This window comes from Haemorhous mexicanus, chromosome 6 (genome assembly GCF_027477595.1).
Source record: "Haemorhous mexicanus isolate bHaeMex1 chromosome 6, bHaeMex1.pri, whole genome shotgun sequence".
In the NCBI taxonomy this organism is placed as follows: Eukaryota; Metazoa; Chordata; class Aves; order Passeriformes; family Fringillidae; genus Haemorhous; species Haemorhous mexicanus.
This window is the reverse complement of record NC_082346.1, coordinates 45,355,963-45,379,155: the sequence shown is the minus strand read 5'-3', so window position 1 is coordinate 45,379,155 and position 23,193 is coordinate 45,355,963. Positions and strand designations below refer to the sequence as shown.

General features: G+C 37.8%; 1 protein-coding gene across 6 annotated transcripts in view; it reads right to left on the bottom strand.

The window, feature by feature from the left end:
• Positions 1–6,390: 6,390 nt before the first annotated feature.
• The window catches only part of NRXN3 (neurexin 3), a 907,297-nt gene continuing 890,494 nt past the window's right edge, over positions 6,391–23,193 (bottom strand). For all 6 annotated transcript variants that reach the window (XM_059850080.1, XM_059850081.1, XM_059850082.1 and 3 more), the window contains one exon: positions 6,391–8,465. In XM_059850080.1, the coding sequence (XP_059706063.1) occupies positions 7,540–8,465 (926 nt within the window). In that variant the 3' untranslated portion in view covers positions 6,391–7,539. The remainder of the gene's footprint in view (positions 8,466–23,193) is intronic.

Sequence of the window (23,193 nt, the reverse complement as noted above, 5' to 3'; positions counted from 1 at the left end):
CATTTACACCATTTGTTCTAAGTTTTCTTAGCCAAATCAAATCAAGCTAGCTCCTGATTTGGAGAAGCTAGTGTTAATGGGAGGAATGCACGTGTTATACCTCTGGCAGCACCACAGTGTACTTTGGAGGCGTGAGTAAAGTAGGAGAGTCTGGAAGATTTGAGGGCTAATCTTTTTACAACCATGGATTTTCTGTGTAACCACAGGCAAGTCTCTTTGTCTTAATTTCCATCCTTGCACAGGGGAGATACTAGTATCATCTCACGAGGGAACTATGGATGTAAATTAATGTTTGTGACTCAGAGAACAGGCAGAAATGAATAATCATATGATGTAGAAGAAGTGGTTGAGATCAAATACTTACAGAATTCAAACAGACCTACTGGAAGTATCCTGCATAGTACAAGTAAACTCCAGAGCATGATGCATGTGGACAAAAGGGCTTGATTCAAGTTAAACAAAGGGTTTTAGCTCTGGTACAGGTCAGGTCAGTATTCTTGGTTTTGGAAATCAAAATCCTGTTCTTCACCTGCTGCTTTATGAGGTGCATGGCTGTGCACTGCATGCAGGCTCTGTTTCTTAGTTTTCATCTGTTCTTAAAAATAGCTCTTGGAAACTGTTCCTCAGAAGAGGAACCTCATCACCTTGTGAGTGTTCCTTCCATTTATCTCTTTCCCCACATAACTAAAGACTTGCTGTTACTGTCACAGGACAGTAGTAGCAACTTTAAATTACTGGGCCAGGCTATAAGACTGAAAACTGTGAGAACCATGTGCACCAAGGAGGTCATGCAGATACAATTACAAATGGTTTACAGAGCATTCACTTTTCCCATTTCCACTTCTGTTTCTGTGGTGGGAGTCAGTCCAGTGTTTTGTTGTTCTGTGTTTTAACACTTTATGTAAGTATTCTTGAAATCCAAAGGCTGAGTGAATTTTTTGAAAGTGTTACAAAGGCTTTGGCAGCATAATTAAATGTATATATATAATTCTTTCCCAGTGAATTTAATTTTCCATGTGCATCAGCCAAAGCTGTTAGGCATAGTGCCCAGCTTACGAGCCATTGAAGAAAAGCATGCCTTAAGTTTTTCCAGCTGCTTGTTCAGGATATTTCTGACCCATGTGGACATTGTCCTTTTGTTTTATTCTGTAAACAGGCAGACAAAAGAGTTGCATGGAGTAGTAGATGAAAACTTCTGCTGGGTGGCTTTAGGTTGTGCTTGGTGGAAGAAATACAGGTTTTGGGCTTCAGTTGGGTTTTTACTAGGTACATAAATAAGCCAAAGTTTTTTTCTTGTTTTTGGTCTGCTTCAACTGAATGTAAGGAAATAGCATGCTCATGCAGCTTCATCCTTGCATGCAGAAATGGATTTGTCTCCAGGTAATTTACAGCATATCTAAACCATCTCTCATTTTTACTCCTACTCTGAAGGCAGGTGAGTTATGTAAGCCTCGTGAGAAAAAGCAGAACCTTGTCCACCACTTGCCTACACCATGAGGTACTGCAAAAGTCCAAGCAATTAACACTGGCTAATTAACTTTATCTGACTGCTACACTGAAATAGCCTCAAGTTTTAAAGGTGTTTATGTAGTTGATTTCCCCTGTTTTTAATAAGAATTAGCTAGCTTAATACCTTTAAAAATTAAGCCTTTCTTTAGCTGTATGAAGTCTAACATAATCACATAATTGAGTGTGCTCTTTTCCCTCTCTCATGCAATCCATGTGCCCAAATTACAAACATCAAATCTCTGCAGACCAACATTTACTGAAAAATTTCCTTGGATGGCACCGCATTTGCTGATGTGTGAAGGACAACATGAACAGGCATGCTAGAAAATGGATTATTTGGAAATGTTTGGGGACAGAGAGGAGATATAGCACTGTGCAATGTATATTGTCTGAAGAGAAAACAGAGTGTGATGGTTTACTATACAGTGTTTTACCAAATTGAATAAGAGATTCTGGGTCTTTTTTTTTTCTTAAATAACCAAACAGATGTTGCTACTGTGAGAAAACTTTCACCAATAAAGAGTATCAGCCAAGACTTTGCACCCCAACATCCTTCATTTATCATGACACCCCTGGCTGCAATACTTCTACACTAACTAGGCAAATGTGCTCTCAGAGCTCAGCCTGGGTCCCATCCAGAGAGCCAAACAGTAGGCAATAGTCTTTCTTCTCATGCTAGTACATCTACCAAGCCAAGAAGGTCTGGTGAGGTTGACAGCTGGAAGGCAAGTCTTGTTGCTGTTCCATTTCTATGTTATCACTTGCATGTGGGGAGGGAAAGGCAGTGACTTGTTCCAGCATGTAAGAAAAGTCTTCTAGGGAGCCAGTGCCAACCTTGCCAGCTAGGGAGGGTGTATGATAAAATGACAACAGCTGCATGTGACTTTATTTTCTCAAAGGGCCCTTGACAGAACTTTGTGATCTTGCAAATGCCTTTCAGACTGATAGGATTAAAACTGCATCTCCATAGAAGTAACGTGCTTAACTTTGGCCCTAAGTGTCAAGTCACATTCATTAGTTATAATTCATGTGTCTTTGCCTTCCTTGGGAGTCATCATCACCTTGTGATTGAAGATACTTTCACTATGGAATTGGCAGGAAGGATATTTGTCTTTTAATCATTATTACCAAACTGTCTGATTAGAATGTTCTCACTTCTTGTGGAAGAAAAGCAGCCTGGCATGGCAACTGCAGAGGAGACCAGCATTGTCGGCCCTACCTCCCCAACAAGAAGCAAAGAAAGGTCTGGAAAAAAAACCAGCATTGACATTAATCCTCACTTGTCCTTTTCTGCAACACCACGGCTTCGAAAGCTCAAGCCCATTCGTGCTCAGATCTTCATGACTTGTCTCAGTGAAGACCCTCTGCAACTGTGCAATAAACAGAGATACGCTGAACAATTTTGGAAATACAGAACTAGGCAACTAAGAGATGGATCTTCAGAAAGTGGCACAGTAAGTGGGTTGTTGTTTACCAGTAGAAAATGGCAGGAAGAGGAGCAGCTGCTCAGCCCTGGTTGTTGAAAAGACATGTGTACCTAGCTCAGTGATGGTGATAAGTCAATTGTGTCTGCTCCAGATACTGGAGTGAGTCCGATGAAGAGACATGAAGATGAATAAGTGATTGAAGCATACCTTGTACAAGGAGAGGCTGAGGGAGCTGGGACAGCTCAGCCTATAAAAGCAAAGGCTTATAGGGAATTTTACTAATATATATGAACATCTGAAGGGAGGATGTAAAGAAGAGAGAGCCAGGATCTTTTCACTGGTACCCAGAAAAGGGGTAAAAGGAAATGGGAACAAATGAATTAAATGTCATTGAACCACAACAAAAAATGTTTACTCTGAGTGTGCTCTTATAGAGCAGGTTGCCTAGAGAGATTGTGGCATTTACATGTGGAGATATTAACAAAAATAGACATAGTCCTGAGTGAGTTGCTGCCGTTGACTCTGCTTTGGGGTGGTAGTGCTTGGACTACATGATCTCCCTTTCTATCTCAACAATTTTATGGTTCTGTGATGAGCCAAAGACATACAATAATTTCAAGCCTTTTAGGCAGCAATGAAATCTCTTTTGACATTTTCATTTAGCCTAAGTAATAAAATGGTCATTAGATGACAGAAAAAAATGAGAAAAAGCATTACTATAGCCAGAAGGTTAGGGTAAATCAGGTTGAAATTTCTTGCTTCACATAATATATCATAATGATATGAAGTATAACAGGTTTTGAGAGAAGTACTGAGGAAGAAAAATATTTTTTCAGAACACCAACTGCTTGGTGATAAGGAAATTTTCTGCAATATTAGAAGAGATATTTAGGTTCAGATCTATATCGCCCACATGCCAGCTGATTGCTCCAGTACTGGAAATATTAGGTACCAGTCATCACTCAGAAATTTAATGATTTTGGGAGGGAAATGAGTGAAGATTAGACCAGAACCTGTGGGTTTGATAGATGTGGAAATCTGTCAGAACATGATTCACAAAAGAACTGAAAACAGTAAAAGAACCTCACATGTATGTACACATATATATTCTCACCTATGCAAATGTGAGCAAAAACAATGTAGAAAATCACAGGCGATACCTGAACAATCATTTTATCCTAAGTTGAATTTGGTTGAAAGTGAAACCTGTGGAAAACACTGCTCAAAAGACCTATGGATTCCACCTAGAGGAAAAAAAGGTGAAGTCATCCCCGGATTAAAAAGAAAGGGCTGTGAAATACTCATTTGGCTGACCTCCAGATGCCTGTAAAAAGTAAAAAACCTTGCAGATAGCTTGAGAAGCTTGAATCTGTCAAAACCCCACACTACTGTGAACTGAAGTTCTGCACAACTTGCTAAATGATAGGGTATTGGCAATTTTGCATGATGGCCAGAATCAGACTATAATGCCCAGTAGGACGAGGAACATTCAGTACTGTAGTTGGGGTTAACTGGAAAGAAGTGAACACTCAGACCATCTACCACTGACTCCTGAGCAAAGATGATTCCAGAATCCCATAAACATCATTGAAAGAGCTACACACTTCAAAGGGAGAACATAAGAAAGGGTATATTAAGTCAATGTCCTAGGTATGCTTTTATCTGAGCTAACTGAAACCTGTATTACAGAGAATGATGCAACTGAGGTGGTGGAAGGGGTATGAGATAGACTCCAGACTCAAGTGTAATTTATATCTCTGCAAAGGAAAGAAAAAAGGTTTATTGTATTAAAAGAAGAAAGCCAACATGAACATGAATCTGTAATTTGGTGGCTAGACACTCCTGTGGGATGGGAGATACTTGCATCACAAAATATTTTCACCTTTAAAGGTCTGGAATTTCCCTGAAGTCTTTTGGAAATAAAAATGCAGCAAGATCCAGGGCTTTGGGAAGAACATTTTATTGCTAAGCATATCTTTAAACAAACTGCAACTAAGAAAAGAAAAAGAATCAAAAAGAAGAATAAAAAGAAAGGAAAAAAAAGCAATAACATCACGATAACTCAAATGAAATTTCTCCAGGTTGTCCATAAAGCAACAGGGATATGGTAGTAGCCCACATACAGAAATGCACATGTTCCCAAAAACTGTCCAATAGAAACTTACACAAAAAAGGAAAGTGTAAATACTTTTTTCCTTTAACTTAAAAAAGGAAAGCAAAAAAGAAAAGGAAGAAAGAAAGCAGGAAATCATTTCACAAGACTCCAAGACTCCAAGAACAGCAATCTTTTACAGACATCAAGATATAATCAACTTTTATATAGTTTCGGCCAGTTAATTCATCTAAAATCGTGCTTTCATACCTTTTTAAAACCTGTCTTTTTTTCTTTTTAGTATAAAAAATAAAAAAGAAAAAAGCTCAACCTCACACACGCACACACGCACCACACACACACGCACACATACACGCACTGAAAATATTTGTTAACATGAAAGCGCCTTCTCTAAGTGTTTGAGAAGACTTTTTCTGAATTTAAGTTCCCATGTGCGTGTGTGTATCTGATGAAACTTCTTCAAAGTCAAATATTCATGCGACTTATAAACACCAGCAAGAGTAGATTTCTAAACCTAAACAGCTGATTAGTTTTCATCCGCATACAGCAAAAGTTTTAATTTCTGATATCCCAGGGTTCTCAACCCATCTTGGTTTCTGTTGTTTCCCACTCTGTCTCTCTCTCCCTCTTCCACTTTTTTGCACATGATAGACATGGCCGTCAAACCACCTCACTATTGTTCTGTACAGTAAGATAATCCTTTTCACAATAACTGGGAAAATGTAGAAACCAAACAACCAAATTAAATAAGTTAAATAAAACATAAGACATTCCCAATTTAACCATAAAACAGTATATACACCATTAGGGTATCCATATAGAAATTATACTAGCAAAAAAATAGTAGTAAAATATGTAAACAAAATTTCAGGTTTTTTTTTTTTTTTTTGACACAGGTAACTGTGACAAAGCTAAAACACACTCTCCCTTCACATTTTAAGGTTTGCTTTTGTTGTCTGTTTCTTTTTACTCTGTTCTTTAAGAACATTCTCATTCCACATTAAGACCATAACAGAACTTCTGTTCCAGCCGTTCCATCAAACATACCATGATAAATATATCTGTGTGTATATATATATATTAAATTATTAAATTAATTTTTCTTTATTATTTTTTGTGTGTCACAGCAGCTTTATTTATTTTCTTTCATATAAAAGAGAAGGAAAAGAGAGAATAGGGCAAATGGAATGACAGAGATGATCTGAAATGTCAAGCTACAAAATTAAAATATTACATATGAAAAACATTTATATGTCAAAAAAACTATGTAATTTGCATTCTTTTACAAGTGTTTAGCTTTTCTCATGTTCATTGGTCTTGTCACAAGTTGAACTCCACTGGTGTCTTTCTGATCACTTTATTAAACTGATTTATTATTATTTTTTGCATGCATTGCAATGTCACAGAACCAGATCCCAGAGGAAGGCTCCTTTACTTTTGCACAGTATATTCAGTTCAGAACAGGTAATAACTTTTAAGCATTCTTTTTTGAATCTCCAAATCCTGTTAACCATACTTTGGTTGTCAAATGCATACCGAGTGCTATACTCAAATAAAGCCAATGACTGATCAGAACAGACCCAAACCCATCTGCTCTTCAATTGCAAATACTGGAGCCAGATCCAAGAGAACCAGCTTTCCATTACAGTTTTCCTCAGCACCACTCATCAGACACTTTCACTGCGTTGTTAGCAAACAACTTACTACAAGATGACGGATTCTAGAGACAATACAACCAGATATGCAGAGTAAACACCATGGGTAGCTTTAGAATTCATATACGGTAATAGTCTCTCTTTATTTATTATGGATTTTTTTTCCGAGATCTCTTCTCATGTCCTGGGTCACCCCCCACATCATTCCACTCCACTCTTCCCTCCCTCACCCAAAGTAACCAAAGAAATCAAACAAAAAGCAACCCAAGAAACAAAACAAAATCAAACCAGAAAACCAACAATCTCCAAACTCATTTATTCCCCTCCTCCAATCTCGAAAAGTTATGTGTATGCTGGACACGGCCAGATCAGTTTGTTCAATATATCTTTGTTGTTTAATAATGTTTATATTTTTTTCTTTTTCCTTCTTTTTTTTTTTTTTTTAAATAAGTAAACTGAAAAATTATTGATACAGTCAGGGATCACGAACATTGTTAAAGACTCACTTGGAGATATGAAACAAGTAAGCCATGAAGTCTTCTACCTTTGCAGAAAGTTCAGCGGAGGAGGAGATTTGGAGATGTCCAAGTTCACTAACAGAGCAGAGCTGTGCGCGCCATCTCCAGAACGCTAAGTGTGCTTTATAATACATTAGGGCAAAGTTTGCTGACTCCAAGTGAGGACTTAGACATTAACAGTCACTGCTGTAATTTTTTCCCAATACTTTTTCCCACAAACGATATCTCCCAATCATCTCGTTCGCTGCAATGGTTCTGATATCTCAGTTAAATCTCATTAAGTATTTCTATATTTATATATAAATAATTATTCTTTTTTACACATAATACTCTTTGTCCTTGTTTTTCTGCTTCTTGTGGCCGCTCTTTGAGCTCTGCTGCTTCTCCTTCACGAGCGTGCCGTTGCTCTGGGCTGAGTTGCTGATGTAGTTCCGCGTCTCGTCCACCTGATAGGACCCCTCGTCCCTGTTCCTGTACTTGTACATGGCGTACAGGAGGATGAGGATGCAGAGGGCGGCAGCAGCCACAATGCCGACGACCATCCCCGTTGTGCTGCTCGACTCACGGACCACCTCTGAGGCCCCCGGAACCCGTCTGATTCCCGGCTCCGTGGGGTTTGCTGTGGGCACATTACGGAACATGGGGGAAGTGATTAGCGGGCTCTTCAGCTTTGTGCTGTCTAGCTCATAGGCAGTGGGCAACGGAAGCAAGACTATGTCAGGCTGGGGTTTGAGCTCACGGTTATTCATTTTGCCGGCTGGCAATTTGGGAATCATCACAGTCGAGGACGAAGCTGTGGAGCGGATCAGCTCAGGGGACAAAGACGTGGTAGTAGTCCTACCAGTTTCGGAGACTTTGTTAGGTCTAAAGTCCTTGGATTCCCACTTGGGTGCGTGTGCTTTGTAGCCACCTTCGAAGATTGAAGTGGAAAGACTCTTATCTGTTACCAAGGAGAAGGTGGTGTAAAAATCTTCATCATCAGTAGGGGGTAGGTTAGAGTCAAAGGTTTCCCCTGAGCCATACCCAGATATCACCAAGCCATCATCATCACAACCATCGCTGCCTTGGTCCGACAAGCAAGGTAACCCCGCCTCAGAGGTCATGGACAGGGAATCTTTGGTGGTCTCAATAATGGTGAGGAGGGGGCGAAAGGTAGGGGGAAGTGTAATGAAAGGTGCACGAGTAGCAATAGGAGGGATATCTAAAGGGTCTTCTACAAGTAGAGGGATAACTAATTCACCTCCTGGGATGGAAAAGAGAAAAAAAAGAAGATTAGTACATTTTAATGACACGATGCACCATTTTCAGTTCACTTAAGGGTGAGAGAGGATCTGGGCATTATGAAAAGGTGTCAGGGATCTGCTTTCTGTCTCTCTAGTTACACTACCAACATACTTTCCTGGGGCTGCCTTTCTTTGCTCCCTCCCACCCTGCTTGGGCATTGGTAAAGTGAATGCTCCATTTTCTACCTATGTGAGGTATGTACAGTGAAATCCCCTGAATTTTTACAGATCCAATTTTTTTTATTTTTGGAGATACTCTCAAGTGACTCTGTGGTCATCAATTTTTGCTAGTGATCTTTTTCAAGCATTTGGTTAGAAGACTGTTTAAATTAATTACTTTAGACCAGTGTTCTCCTAGATTTATTTTCTACCACTCATCTTGCCAGTTTTCCTCTTCTGATTATTTTTACTTAAAATAACAGTGGTATTTCTTCTCTTCTGTTCTAATATGCTCACCCTCTCTAGCAGTATATAAGTCCTTTCCCTAAGGTGTTTTCCATTCATCCATTTCTTCCTGATCATTGTCTGGCTTTTAAATTGTGGGAAGGTTCATGAACGTTAGGGGTGGAATAAGAACCAAGTACTTACTGGGTCCATGAAGGTACAGAGCTCTACTCAATGTTCATTTCTTTTTAATCTTTCTTTAGCATTCTGTTTGACACTAGGAATGTCCCTTTCCTTGCATCTTTTGGGGCTACTAGTGCCATGCTATCTTCATCTTCCATTCTTCTTGATATTCATTTACTATAGTTTGATTAAAAATTAAGATAGATTTTATACTGATTGACAAAAAAAAAACTGAATAAGGACTTTGATGAACGAAGCTAGCAGTTGAGCCCAGGACTGTCGTGCAGAAGTTGTCTTCACACCTACTGTTACTTCTTGACAGGCAGACAGCTGCAATCCGTTCTACTGATTTCTAACATGATGGTTACCTGCCTACAGAGGGCTGAAAACAAGGTGGACTTATGGTCTGCTCTTCAAGCAGAACAGTAAAGCTATAGATGTAACATTTGAACCTTACAACAATATAAACTGCAAATGAAACAAGAAAATCAGTGTATCATTTCTGTGATTTGGATTCTGAGCAGCAATATTGCTACTTTTAGAGTAATAGCCTTCTGTTGTCTCTATATCATAATGTGACTGCACCTCTACTTTTGAGTCTATGGTAGTTAACACTCCACTGATTTATATTGCACCAAAAAAAAAAAAAAAAAAGGTGTGGAATCTTATTAATTTATCTAATTCCTCTACCTCTGGTTATATAGTCTTCTGTTGACATACAGGTCATCAATAATTTTTTTTAGAGTGAACTATATTGATTTTGAAAGTTGGTGTATAAATTTTTATTTGGGTAATTTTTCTTCACCTAGCTATGTAAGTAAGCAGCTTAAAATATAAACTGAATTGTTCAGCTGACATAATGAGAATCACCTAGATCTGTTCAAAGGAGTGCAACTCAGTAAGTATTCCTAATGCATAAGAAATTTTGATTTATACTCACCATTGCTTAAGGAGAATGTACTAATGGAATTGTAGTTTCCAAATAAATAATTCTGGGTTTTAATTATGTATAAATAAATGCTAATGAACAGTTTGGCTTTGCTACAATGCTGAATTCATCAGGGTCAAAAATTCTACTCTCAAATCTACCCTATATATTACATGCACTTGTTTCCCATTGAATTCTGCCAGTAACGTCTATGGAATGTCTATAAGGAATATTGTCTAAAATCAAAATACCTTCTAAATGTATTGGAGAGCAATATATGTGAACAAATTACACATGGGAGATAGAAATATACTGGAAAAGGTGCTTAAGAGTTTGATTAAATCTGGATAGCTGAAATAGCAATATGGCTTATTCTTTTCCTTAATGGGAAACTAAGTGGTGACAGAGTTTAATCAACTGAAACAGTCAGAATTCTCTCAGAGTTACCAGGGTAGAAATTACGCCAAAATAATAAATGTGGTACTTTGCATGCTTTCATGCAAAGCTAGTTTTAAGTTAAGATACAAAGAAATAACCTGAACATGTTTAGTTTTCTGAGCTTCTTCAGTATATTCATATGTCTCTTTTGTTACTGCAGAAAGACTGAAGAAATAAGTATCAATGTCTCTAAACTACATGCTTTCAAAAAAATTATGTAAAAAAGCTCACAGTGTAGTCTGCCAAATGGCTACACTGCATTTTGTGCTCAGGCATCTGAGCTGTTTTCTGAGCTATGCAGAAACTAGAGCATATAATATGATTTATTTATGTCCAGAAGGCCTGTCCATGGCTTGAGTAGAGCATCTATAATCTATGCAAACAGGTGGTCTCAGGATGAACTTGGAGTATGCCTTGGGGGGAAAAGATCATCTGTGAGCCTGATAAAAAAATGAATAAAAATAACAGAATTTAAGTGAGGATTGAACAAATGGCATGAGTCTGGAATTCAATTTCCAGAAAGTCAGGAAAAGAAAGTGCTCCTTTAAACAGTTTTTTAAGATCAGTGTTTTACTGTTCAATTGCAATACTCATCTGTGATTTTCATTCATCATCTGTGACACTCAACTGGAAAAAAAAAAGTTGGTCAGCTTTTAATTGCTCATCTGGAGCCTTGAAGTGCCTTTGTTCTTAAAAGCTATTATACTGGCCTACAGCATCATATGTAGTTAGTCTGCCACCCATTGGAGCAATATTTTGGGTAGCTTTCATCCAAAAAGAAGTAATTTTGGTCCTCCTAATGATTAATATTCTGGAAGGAATCAGACATTTCTTACATTTAATATGTATTTATCCTTTTGCCCTAGTAACCTTTGCATTTAAAAGCAGGTCAAAGTTATATGGTTTTTGTTACTATTGAGACTTGAGATAATGATCAAGAGTACTGGAATTATAAAAATGATCACAGTTGTCTTGAAATATTGATAGACTTGCTATGATAAGTTGGGTTTTATATAAGTGATGGAGAAAATAATGGAGCTGTTTAATGCCAGCAAGTCTGTTGGACAGAAGGCAATAAGACAGAGTCAGGACTAAGTTTTACAAAGCTTTCATCTCTCAACGTATATGAGGAGAGAAATAACTTTCATACCAGGAGCACTGGATTATTTTGATTCAATTATTTAATCTCATCACTAGTTTTTATTTCAAATTGTCCAATGATTCACATTATGGTTACTTGCATACTCAAGAAATAGAGACTGTTTAAGGTCATTTCTTAGGAGTAATTTCTCCATCAAGGAGTTAATTTGTTACATTTACCTTTGTGCGGTGTCAGATAGCTGTGGTGCAAAGGTGGTAATAATGTTTTGATTTTTAAATTTTTTATTGTTCGTAATAGAAGAAACTGAGGCCAAAAAAGGCTGTGTGACAGTAAATCTGAAAAATCACTTTAGGTATCAAATCTGGCTTTTCTTTTATTGCATCGTTGGGCATCTACGCAAAACTCACAGCAAACTTGAAGCTGTAGGTAAGAGGATGCAAGCACAATGAATACTTCCTGGGGTATGTGATTTATAGGAGAATAAAAACATCCTTAAAAATGCCATGATAAAAATGCCACTCAGTCTAAGAGAAATGTGTTATTTCAGGAAAACAGGGAATGTAAATCCTGAAAAGTTCCCAGGAAAGTGTGAGAAATATGATCACCAATATCTATGGAGCAATTGCAAACTTTCATATGATACCTGCAAGCAACTCTGTAAGTGGTACTACATTTCTGCAGGTAAGAGACATGAGAGGGAGTCTGATGACCAGCAGATTGGGAGTGTGTGTGTAGGGGGAATCATCTTTCACAGAAGAATGGCTGAGGGTGCAGGAAGCTGCCTGGAGCCAGTGGTCCTTTGATGGTGGAGTAGTGATGCCTCTTGCCCAGGCCCCATGTCAGATTAAAGGTGAACACTGAAAGATTTAAAAAACTTTAAACAGCCACTTGGTTGTCAAGAATATCTTATGCAGGATTTGGATCCTGAGTGGTTTGCTGAAGAAGGCAAATGTTTTATAGATTTAGGCCTCTAGGAAGAGCTAGAAGAGCCCCCGAAAAACCTTACATGACAATATTGAAGGGAAATATGTTTGAGAGAGGTTTTATGTATGTCAGATTTTTTTCTCCTCATGATGTCTACCCGTTTTTCAACTGAAAAATTAATGCTTTGCAGCCTTGAATAAAACTTACAGGTTCAATTTCCAAATTTCTCTGTTCTATGAAAAAAAACAAAAAGGAGGAAAAAAAAAAAGCAAGGCTGCAACCCTGTTTGGGCCATGGCTTTCAAACAAATAAATATTCATGTAAGACCTAGAGTTTGCTTGTGAATGATATAGGCTGTTTCCTGGTAGTTATAGGTTTCTTTCTCCCCTTATTTTCTATTGGCTGTTAAGCACCTGTTAAAAGTGTTCACGTATGCTTTGAATTCAGGGTTACTTTAGCAATCCAAAGACTTCACAAGGATTTTCCAGATTTATTTTTCACCTACTTTGTGCTTTCTCCCCTAAGCAGGGAATAGGTGTTTCTTGAATAGAATTATGTGTTTTAAAAAGCTCCCATTGACAACACAATGCCAAAGAACTAAACAAAAGAGAAACAGATGAAATTGTTTCCTCTGCAGTGACATAAACTCATTTACAGTGTAGATGAAAAAAAAAACCCAACCCCAAAAAACTTAACACCAAACTGGAAGGAGCTCTGAGAGAACTTAAGTCTGTGAGGTGGGAAATCTTAAACCAAACAGCCCAGTGGTTTGCTTGGCCTTTTAATTCCAGAAAGCGTGCATATATTAATTAAAAATTAGCCTTTTAATGTAACATGTATACTACTTTCATGGAGCTGTGCTTTTCTTTAAACTACCAAGAGCATAGGGGATATAAAAGGTCTACTTAAGCCTTGGAGCTGCCCTGCTTTTTGCTATGAGTGTATTTATAGATATATAATTCATACCTCTGGAGCTGAGCTCTAGTCAGAGTCCTCTGCCACTGGAAAAGACAGAGTGTTTAAAATTTAATAGAAGCCTTATGAGCTGTGAGGATGGTGTGGGAAAGCCAGGAATGCAGAGGGCACCAAAAAATTTGATAAATAAAACAACATGAAAAACTGTAGCAGCTGGTGGTTTTCATCTTTAGAGCCACAACTACTTCAGTGGAGTTTCAGGCATCAAACTGATACAGGACAAAAGGCACACAAAAAAGAAGCCCGAAAGATTCATCTTCTGCTGCTGCTGCTAAGGAACACACCTTATAGTCTCTCTTTTCCAGCTGCAACTGAGGAGCTTTAAAATGTCATCCATAAAGGCTGCACAATTCATCCATTTCTGCAGGTACTTGAAATTCTGCATCCAAAGTTTGCAATTTTCATTCTATTCTTTTGATGTTTCTCTGAAGTCTGACTCCATTTTTAATATGGAATACTTGCCAGAGAACTAATTCCTTACCTTTCCCCCGCGCTGTATCAACATGATAATTTCTTATTAAAAGAGTGAGATCATAAATTTCACTCTAATGGTATTTAGTTAATTCTGCTTTGAGTCCTCTGAGGATAAAAAGAGGAAATTATTCAGAATATGGTCTCTGCTTCAAAGGAATGATGATGCTAACACAAAACCTAGCATATGAACATTCTCAATATTTTCTACTCTTGCAGTCTGAATTACATGCAAATTGACAGAGAGTACTAGAGAGAAAAACAGGATTTCCACAATGGAGTCCTGCAACTCTTTATTTAAAAGATCTCCTTTTCATTTCAGAGACTATATAGTCCTCAAAATCATTCAATAAAACTGGATTTCTGGTAGAGTTGGTTGAAAAGCATTTCCTAAGCCCCTCCCTCCAACTATATTAAAAGACATCAGTAAATGCAGTGTTTCCCAACAGATGGTTCATGAGCAACATGAAGGTACAGAGTTTGAGAGGTCATGAATCCCAAGTTAATGTTGGGCTGTCTGTTACTGATGTTAATTATTGGTCACTTTTGTGGAGTTTTAGCGAAATAGAATCTTCCAGAGAGGTCCTGACATCATGTCTAGAAGCAAAATTCTAGAGCAAAACCAAGAATTTTGGTGCCCAGACACTGAGATTCTCTGAACCAATTAAGGCATGCTCTCTTCTATCTCCCACCATTATTTTAAACTTTTATGATTACCTGGTGACAGCTTCCTATTCAGTACAATTATCTGTTGTGTTTTCAGTATCAGTTGTCCCAGGGACTTGATGGTTGAAGCTAATACACCTGCTGAGCACAGCATTTCTATGCAGAAATGATGAAAACATATGTACTTATAAAGATGTACAGCTTTCTCTTATTTTAGTCACTGCTTTTTGAAGAAACGAATGCAAACTTCTTTTGTAGTAAGGAAATTTTAGAGGTTCAGGATCTGTCTGCATCATTTCTGGATGATGCTATCAAGTCTGGTACTAATAGTATTATGGTGAGTGCACTAACCTGGTGAGAGTACACTTGAGAGTATCATTTGGACTGGACATTGGGCACATATTCAGCAATGAAAAAATTTGACAGAAATAAAATAGTTTCATGGGAATAAAGTAGGAACGGTGTGGAGCTGCAGTAGGAAAACCCAGAGAACTACCAAAATGCTAAAGAAGCCTCATAAATTTGGACTTGACATGAAGGCTACACCACCAGGTTAAATACAATTTAAGTAGCATGAAAAGAAGTAACTGGTGATTTGTGTGGGGAAAGGGAACGAAATCTTCTGGAGGGGGACTGAGAAAGAACAGAACCAAACTGCCTCAGACTCCTTCACCCCGTCCTATGCACAATACAATATGGCAATCGACAATATACAAAGAGCACACAACATAAAGGCAAATACAAACTGATTAAAAAATAAATAAACTATATATTTTTTCTTAAAGCAAAACCATACACTAGAAAATAAAAACGCAACAGCAACAAGGTCAGAGAAAAGAAAAACAGAACAAGTAATTCACTTTATCAGCAAAAGAAAGATCAAAACCTATGAGAACTGAAAAAAATTATGAAAATCAAAACCATTATTTCCTTTAAAAAAAGGTAACCAAAAATACATAAAAATATTTAGAAAGCATACCACATTGATTTCGTAACAGTCAACTTACATCAACAAATTGCCCGCATGTTTTTTGGCATGAAAGGAAAAATTTACAAAAGAAAGTTGTGTAAGAATGCTCTTGGACAAGTAGCATTGCCACATTCTTGTAACTTGCTTTTTTTTGCTGTTGTTTCTTAAAAACTTTTTTTTAGCAAAATGTTTATTATTTCTTTTTAAATATATTTGTTTTACAACAAAGGGCGATACAGGGAGGCAACAACACATACATCCACACCACATAACATGAAAAGAAAAAAATCTTGCACCTTAACAAATTTGAACTTGTTTTTTTTTTTTTTCTGCTGTTTTTGGTTGTATTTTTTTATCTTATGTAAAGTTGTTAGCATATTGCAGTTTAAAAATCCTGTACAATTTATTGAATTTACTTTTGCTTGTTTGCATATCTACACATATAATGTTTTTTGAAAAGCAAAGTTTGTTGCTTTTTTGCCTTTTTGGTCAATTTGATATATATTTTTTTAAACATTTTCTTTTTTTCTATAATTTTTGTGTGTGTGTGTTTTAAGGAATGGATGACTGCACATAAAATTTTAACAATGCTAAAGAAAGGGGTGGTGAAGGGAAACTCATGGGAAGAAAAAATGCTTAGGGTGGACGGAGTGGGAGTGTAAAAATCTATGAGTGTACTACACAGGAGATGAAGATGATGGGAGTGAATGTGTAAGTCAGTTGCCATGTCCATGTAAGGGCGGTACGGAGTGATCTAGCAGCATTAGAGCTTCTGGCTGTAAGGAAGGGATGGGCAATATACAAAAACAAATGAGCATATTCATGCCCATCAACAAAAAGAAAGAACAGAACTCTAACATTGACAATCTCACAAACCCTAAGCTGCAACTTCTTCAACATGCAAGTTACAAAAAATTTATAATTATAGTATTAATATTTACATTTTCATTAAAGGTTCTCAAATTATAAAAACAGTTAAGACTTTTCCCTACTAAAAATAGCAGTAAAAATACACAAACTAATAATAATAATAGTCGTAATAATAATAATAATAATAATAACCAGAGAGTAAAACAAAAAAAACAAGGAAACTAGTTTTATGCATTGGAATTAGAACAACTTCATCTGTAGCTACCCACAGCCTTCTTGTTCTAAGAATCATCTTTTCTGAAGTCCATCCAATTGACAGCATATTCTCAGTAATTTGAGGCAATAGTTTCTTGAGTACATCAAATGTACTGTTTCAAATGTAAAGGTCGTGTTTGCATACCCCTTCCCCACTGTCAAATTAGACTGCTTTCATATTCAGATTCCCTGGAGAATCTCAAAAATACAGCTGTAGGATTCTGCCAGTGAAGTAGTTCCTTATTTAAAGACAGAAATAGAGGGAAAAAATTGCAGAAAACAATTCATAACTCTTTTGTTTTGTTTGTTTTTTTTTTTCATTATTAGATTGGAACAAACCAAATCTAAGATAGAAATTCAACCATTGAAAAGAAATACATCAAAATAGAACTATGTAGAGATATACTAAAAAAAAAAGCAAAAGATGATATAGAGAGTTCTCTTTGTTCCCAGGAAGAAGGGAGATAAGAACAATTGCTGGACTTTGAAATTTTATTTTTAAAGAAAAAATTGTTCCACACACTTTCAAAGATGGACAAACCAGATGCACACATTGAAAGGAACAGACAAAGCAGTCTAGGGACACTTTCATAATTTTGAATTTAAAAAAAAAAATAATTGGATTCTCTTTCCTTCCATCCCCCTCCCATTCAAATATGTTTGCAATTGTCGGCCAAAAACCCCACCACCCTTGAGTGTTGCTTTTTTTTTTAATAGATCTTTTTTTTATCACTTATTTTTAAAATAAACATGGAGAGGAAAAAAAAAAAGACGTGCAGTCTGGATGTACGTCATAAATAGACATAGGAAAAGATAGAAGAAATTGGCTGAGATCGACAAATGGGTTATATAATAGCTTAATTTTACTGTAGGATGTTAATAATAATGCATGCTTAAAGTAAGTTGCATTTAGGGAAAGTAGAAAAACAGAAGAGCAAGCAAGGATTTGGGGGGCGGGCAGGCAGAAGGGAAGGCGCGGACAAGGGGTGTACCATCCATGCCTCTCCAGAAAGGGCAAAGCACATTCCAGCAGGATCTCTGCATTTCTGGGGGAGGTCAGAAGGGGAAAAGGGTGAGGAGAAATTATAAGCTATGCTAGGATAGAATTTTCACCCTATTTCCTATTTGAATCCATTCAAAACACCAAACTCCATCCCTTGTTCTGACTCTAACTCTCCAAGGCAGACCTGAAATCAGTGGTATATTTTTCCGCATAGTGGCAGAAAATGCTGCCACTGCTAGCATTAGGACATAGACTATTTTCTCCTATGCAACAAAAGTATTAAAAGTTCAAGGAGCTATTACTCATTGGTTCTTTCCTAAATCAGTATTCCAGATACCATATGTCCTAGAGTGGTCCTCAGCTTCCTCTGAATTCCTTAATGACACATAGGATGTCTGCGTTTTTCTTGTATAAAGACCACCCCTTAGATATCAGAGTCCTTCCAAGAAAGAACTCATGACCCAAACTGTTTTGTTTGGTGTTTTAAAAGACAACAAAATTACATATAAATCTCTGGACCCTGCCTAAGAGAAATCTCTCCACCAGGTGGGAAAATCTGGCTGTAAGCACTGCATACACCTTAGCTTCCCATCAGGAATGTCAGTAAGATCATTCCATGAGCCATCATAAGGTCATGCTACCACCAATTAGTTGAAGTGGAAGCTATCTTGAGATTGAATTTCTGGGAATAATGGGGATATCCTCCCTGTGGATGCAGCCAGGGGTACTTCTGTGTAGGTACTATAACAAGCAGGTAGGATGTTCTGGTACTCATAAACGTGAGGAGCAATAGCACCTCTAAAGCCCCTGACAGATCAGTGTTAGCTCTGGGGAATATTAAATAAGGATAAACCCCACAAAAATTAAATAGCCTGGGATGGTTTTAGATGTATTACTGAAAAGTGTCCAGTTCTGAGAGGAGTTATATAAGAGCTCTACTTTAAAAGTGATGAGGCTGCACTGACTAAGAGCACAGTGCAGCTGTAGCTGGAATGTACCATGCCTATGCTGGGAGGCTACACTGGACCTATCTCCTACATCCCTTTGGTAAACATGTTAGGAAGGGAAGAGGTCAAACCACAGAAGAGGAAACCTGGTCAGGATAATCCCAGGGACAAACACGCAGGTTACAGGAAGCAAAATGTTGGCCTACATGAGAAAATGTGGGGGTTCATTTATGGATCAGAAAAAATTGGTTAGGAATATGAAAAAAAATTTACAGAAGTGAGGCCTTTTTAGACCTCAGTGGAGATTTTTGTTTGGCAAGGTTACAAGGCTAGTGTCCCTGGACATCATTCCCCACAGGATTCCAAGCCTCTGGTTTAATTGTACTTAGGGAGTTTCACAAAGAGGCATTTAAGCTTTGAATTTTAATCAGTATTTGTCATGACTTGCAGCTGGATTTTCAGAGCAGTGAAATATCCCCCTTCAGCACATTAGAATTGAGTGCCTTCTCTTTGATGCAAAACAGACTGTAAGGCATGAGTCTGGTTGCCAACTGTGCAGACTATGTCAGGCCTCTCCAGAAAAGACTTATGCCCTACTTGATGATAAACTCCTAACTCATTGTGTGAGGGTCTGGAAAAGCTATTTACTGCCTGAAAGATCAAAAGAGAGAACCACAACTAGAGCCAGAGACACTTAAAGAAATGACAAGATTCTGTAAAGGAAATCTTGATGTTAGCCTTACAAGAGGATTTGAAGGGTGCTAAGCAAATTTTTATTTGGTCATTACAGAGGTCAATACAGCTTGAATAGAAGTGGAGTTCTTCAGAAAATCTGGATCCAGCAATTTCTGTTGAGACTGGCAAAACCTTCTTCAGTATTTAAAAAATTCTGGCTGTTAATAGTAAAAACTAGATGTCCTAATTTGAAAATTGGATCCTAAATGCTTCTACATGAAATTACAAAATTCTATTTTATTACTGAACACTTAGCAAATTATTCCTCAGGAAAACAAAGACTAAAAAGCATAACGAGTGCAGCTTTTTTTTTTAATTTTCAAAAACTTTAAGTTGATCAAAGGACTGGGAGTTTAAACATCTGTATTATCAAAGCTTACAAGTTTCTTGCTTGAAGGATTGAGCTGATAGCTAGTGTTTTCAAATGAAAAAATCCATATATCAACAGGGAAACAATTATACAAAAAGCCCCTTGTTCAGTGACTTCAATGATAAAGTTTTGTTATACTATTTTTTGTTTTCAAGTTGCATTCTAAAGGGAAATGAGAAAAGTGAAGGTAATGCACATTTCTCTCTCTCTCTGGGTGTGTATGTGTTAAAAAGCAATATGTAGGATGGATGGTGGATTAGGATCTAGGGCTGCACTGCAGTACCCAGGCTCATGCTAACCTCTGAAACGTCCATGTCTTTTACCACTCTAGTCACAGAATCACAGAACATGTAGAGTTGAAAGGGACCCACTAAGATTATCAAAGTCCAGCTTGTGGCCCTGCACAGCACCATCCCCAGGATGAGTCCCACCATGCACCTGGGACTATTGCAAAATCCCTTGAACTCTGTCAGGCTTAGTGCTGTGACCACTTCCCTGGGGAGCCTGTTCCAGTGCCCAACCACCCTCTGGGTGGTTCTTCCAATATCTAACCAAAACCTCCCCTTACACAACTTCATGTTCTTGTTCTCCATTAAAGCTGACAGTTTCTCTCTTCCCTAAGACACTGAATCCCAAATTATTTGAGTTCTGTCCACTGCAACACAACTCTGGTTCTTCCTGCTTGTACTAGCTCCCAAAACAACCTGTTCATTCTTGCATGCTTTCAACCTTTCATAGTGTTTTTCAACCATCCAGCCAAATGAATGCTTAGCAGACCACAAGTAACAAATAACTTATAGATTAATAGGATTAAATACTAAGTTTTGAAGCAAAACCTCTTCCTACACACAACTCAGAATAAAAATCTGTTCCTCTGATTCCCATCAGCGATCTGCTCTAATTTAATCTGCAAGACAAGTGTATTGAATTAGCTGGTCCACTACAAAACACAGAGATAGGAAAAGCCTAAGCATATAAATTAGTTATATCACTTCTCTTGCACCAGCTGTTTGTACTGGTTAAAAGCTCTCTCATTTTAAGCCCATGGGCACATCTGAAGCTTAGAAATAAAAAAGCAATCCATAGTAAGAATATCTATATGAAAATGACTGGCAAAGTCCCACATGCTGTTCTGTTTGGGTTTGTGTTAATTAGTGGGGCTTCTTTATAGCAATGAGCTAAAAAACTATCATCAGAAATGAAAGCACATTTATAGCTCTGAGAGCTAAGGAAATCATAGGGCTAAACTGCCACAGCAGTAAAGAATTTTTCAGGTGTTTTCCATAAGCTTATTATCTTTTCACAGTCCTTCAAATCAAAGACTATTTGATGCTTCCAGTGCTAAGCAGCCCAACCAGTATCACTGGCCTGAAAGCATTTTTCCCATGCATCTCTAAACTGTCTCTCTCCAGGGAGCAAGATCTGCTGTGATGTTTTTTGAAAGACTGAAGATTGATATTTATAGTCAGCCCAGCTATGTTTTTTTTTTTTTTTAATGTAAAGCCAAACTTATTTAATTCTAGAAGTCAGTTAAATGGAAAGAAGTGTTTCTGAAGGGATTCTGCAACCAAAACCCAGATTCTCATAGTGACAACTTCAGCAGCAAAGTGCCATCCAATAATTTGAGTGGGAGCAAGAATAGTTTACTGTCTTTGGTCTAAACATATGTCTCAAAAGTTTTCTGCAAATTTATGGAATACTAAAATGTACATAATTTTCTGCTCTATATCCACAAATACAGAGCTGCAAGGCTATATTAGTGTCTCCTCCTTTCTTCAGTATACAGCTATGAAGCAGACAGGTAAAAATATATCTCATCAGGTTGTCCAAATGCTAGTAAATACTTCATGACTTCTGAATATCTTCTCAGTAGGAGCATCCTAAGAAGTCATATGCTGTTGGACAGGTTGGATCAGTGGGCTGAGATAAAACTGTACAAGGTTCAACAAGGCCAAGTGCTGGGTTCTGCACTTGGGTCACAGCAACCCCAGGCAGTGCTAAAGGACAGAAAGTGGCTGGAAAGCTGCCCAGCAGAAAAGGACCTGAGGGGTGCTGGTCAACAGCTGCTGAACGTGAGCCAGTGTGTGCCCAGGTAGGCAAGAAGGCAAATGGCATCCTGGGCTGTGTCAGAAAGAGTGTGGCCAGCAGGACCAGGGCACTGGTTGTCTCCCTGTGCTGGTGAGGCCACACCTAAAGTACTGTGCTTGATTTTGGGCCCCTCACTGCAAGAAAGACACTGAGGTGCTGGGACATGTCCTGAGAACAGCAACAAAACTGCTGAAGGGTCTGGAAAGTCCTACAGGGAGTGGCTGAGGCAGCTGGGATTGTTAAACCTGGAGAAGAGGATGCTAAGGTGAGAGCTTATCACTCTCTACAACTACCTGAAAGGAGGTTGTGTACTTCAGAAGCAGGCAGAAGACTTTTTCAGTGCAATATTTTTAATCACTTGCAAACTAGGCTATGTTTGCCATTTCTGTTGAAAGTTCCTACAAAGTAATCGAATTAATCCCTAAAACAGCATAAGCACATTACATTTTCAAAGTCTGCAGCTAATCCAACTGCAAGTAACTCAGCAGATGGAACTTCCTCCCTTTCTTTGTGAGAGAAAAACCCAAAGCATAGTAGAATCACTGGTAAAAGGTGTCCCTTGCAATGAGCTTAAACTTATTTTCTGAAGGAAAAGTAATGATTCTAGTTCTGCTCTCAATAACCCCTCTTCTTTTAGTATGTCATACTCCTGTTACAGACAAAAATCAGTGCTGGGAAGAACCTGTTTTTGCAGCTTGTGTCCAGATACAGATATTGTGCTTTTTACCTTAGAGTTGTAAACAAAATAAAGCAAAGAAAAACCACACAAAGAAAAGTATCCACTTCTTAGATGGCTAAATAATCCAGGAACATCCTAGGCATTACTTATGTCTCTGGAAGACATTAAAGATCCAAAGCACTCCACTTTAGAAGTCTCCATTGATGCAGCTACACCTTATTCTCAAGGATACAGGGAAATCAGTACAACCTTTAACAGTGTACACACAGTTCCTAGGAAAGTGCTGGACAAGCTCTAGAAAAGAGCAGGGGTGTTAACATATAAGCTGGACAATACAAACACGGTGATGAATTCCAACTAATAATACACAATTTCCTTGGTAATTATATCAAGCTAAACAGTGCAATTACTGAGAAGAAATAATTTACCATGTCTTTTCAACCTTATGAACATCAGTTCTTTGTAAAATATAGAGTGAAGAGAATTTACAGTGTGATGTTTGGGAAGAGGCTTATTCCAGTCGGCTTTGAACAAGATTAATTTACCTGTGCCTTCACACCTAAACTTATTTATTTTATTAATCACAGGGCATGACAGGGATTCTTATAGGGCATGCTTTATTCTACTAAGTTTGAGCAATTTTAAGTTCCCTCCCAGAGTAACTGGGGTGTAAGAGTTAAGAATTGAAATGACCCATTCA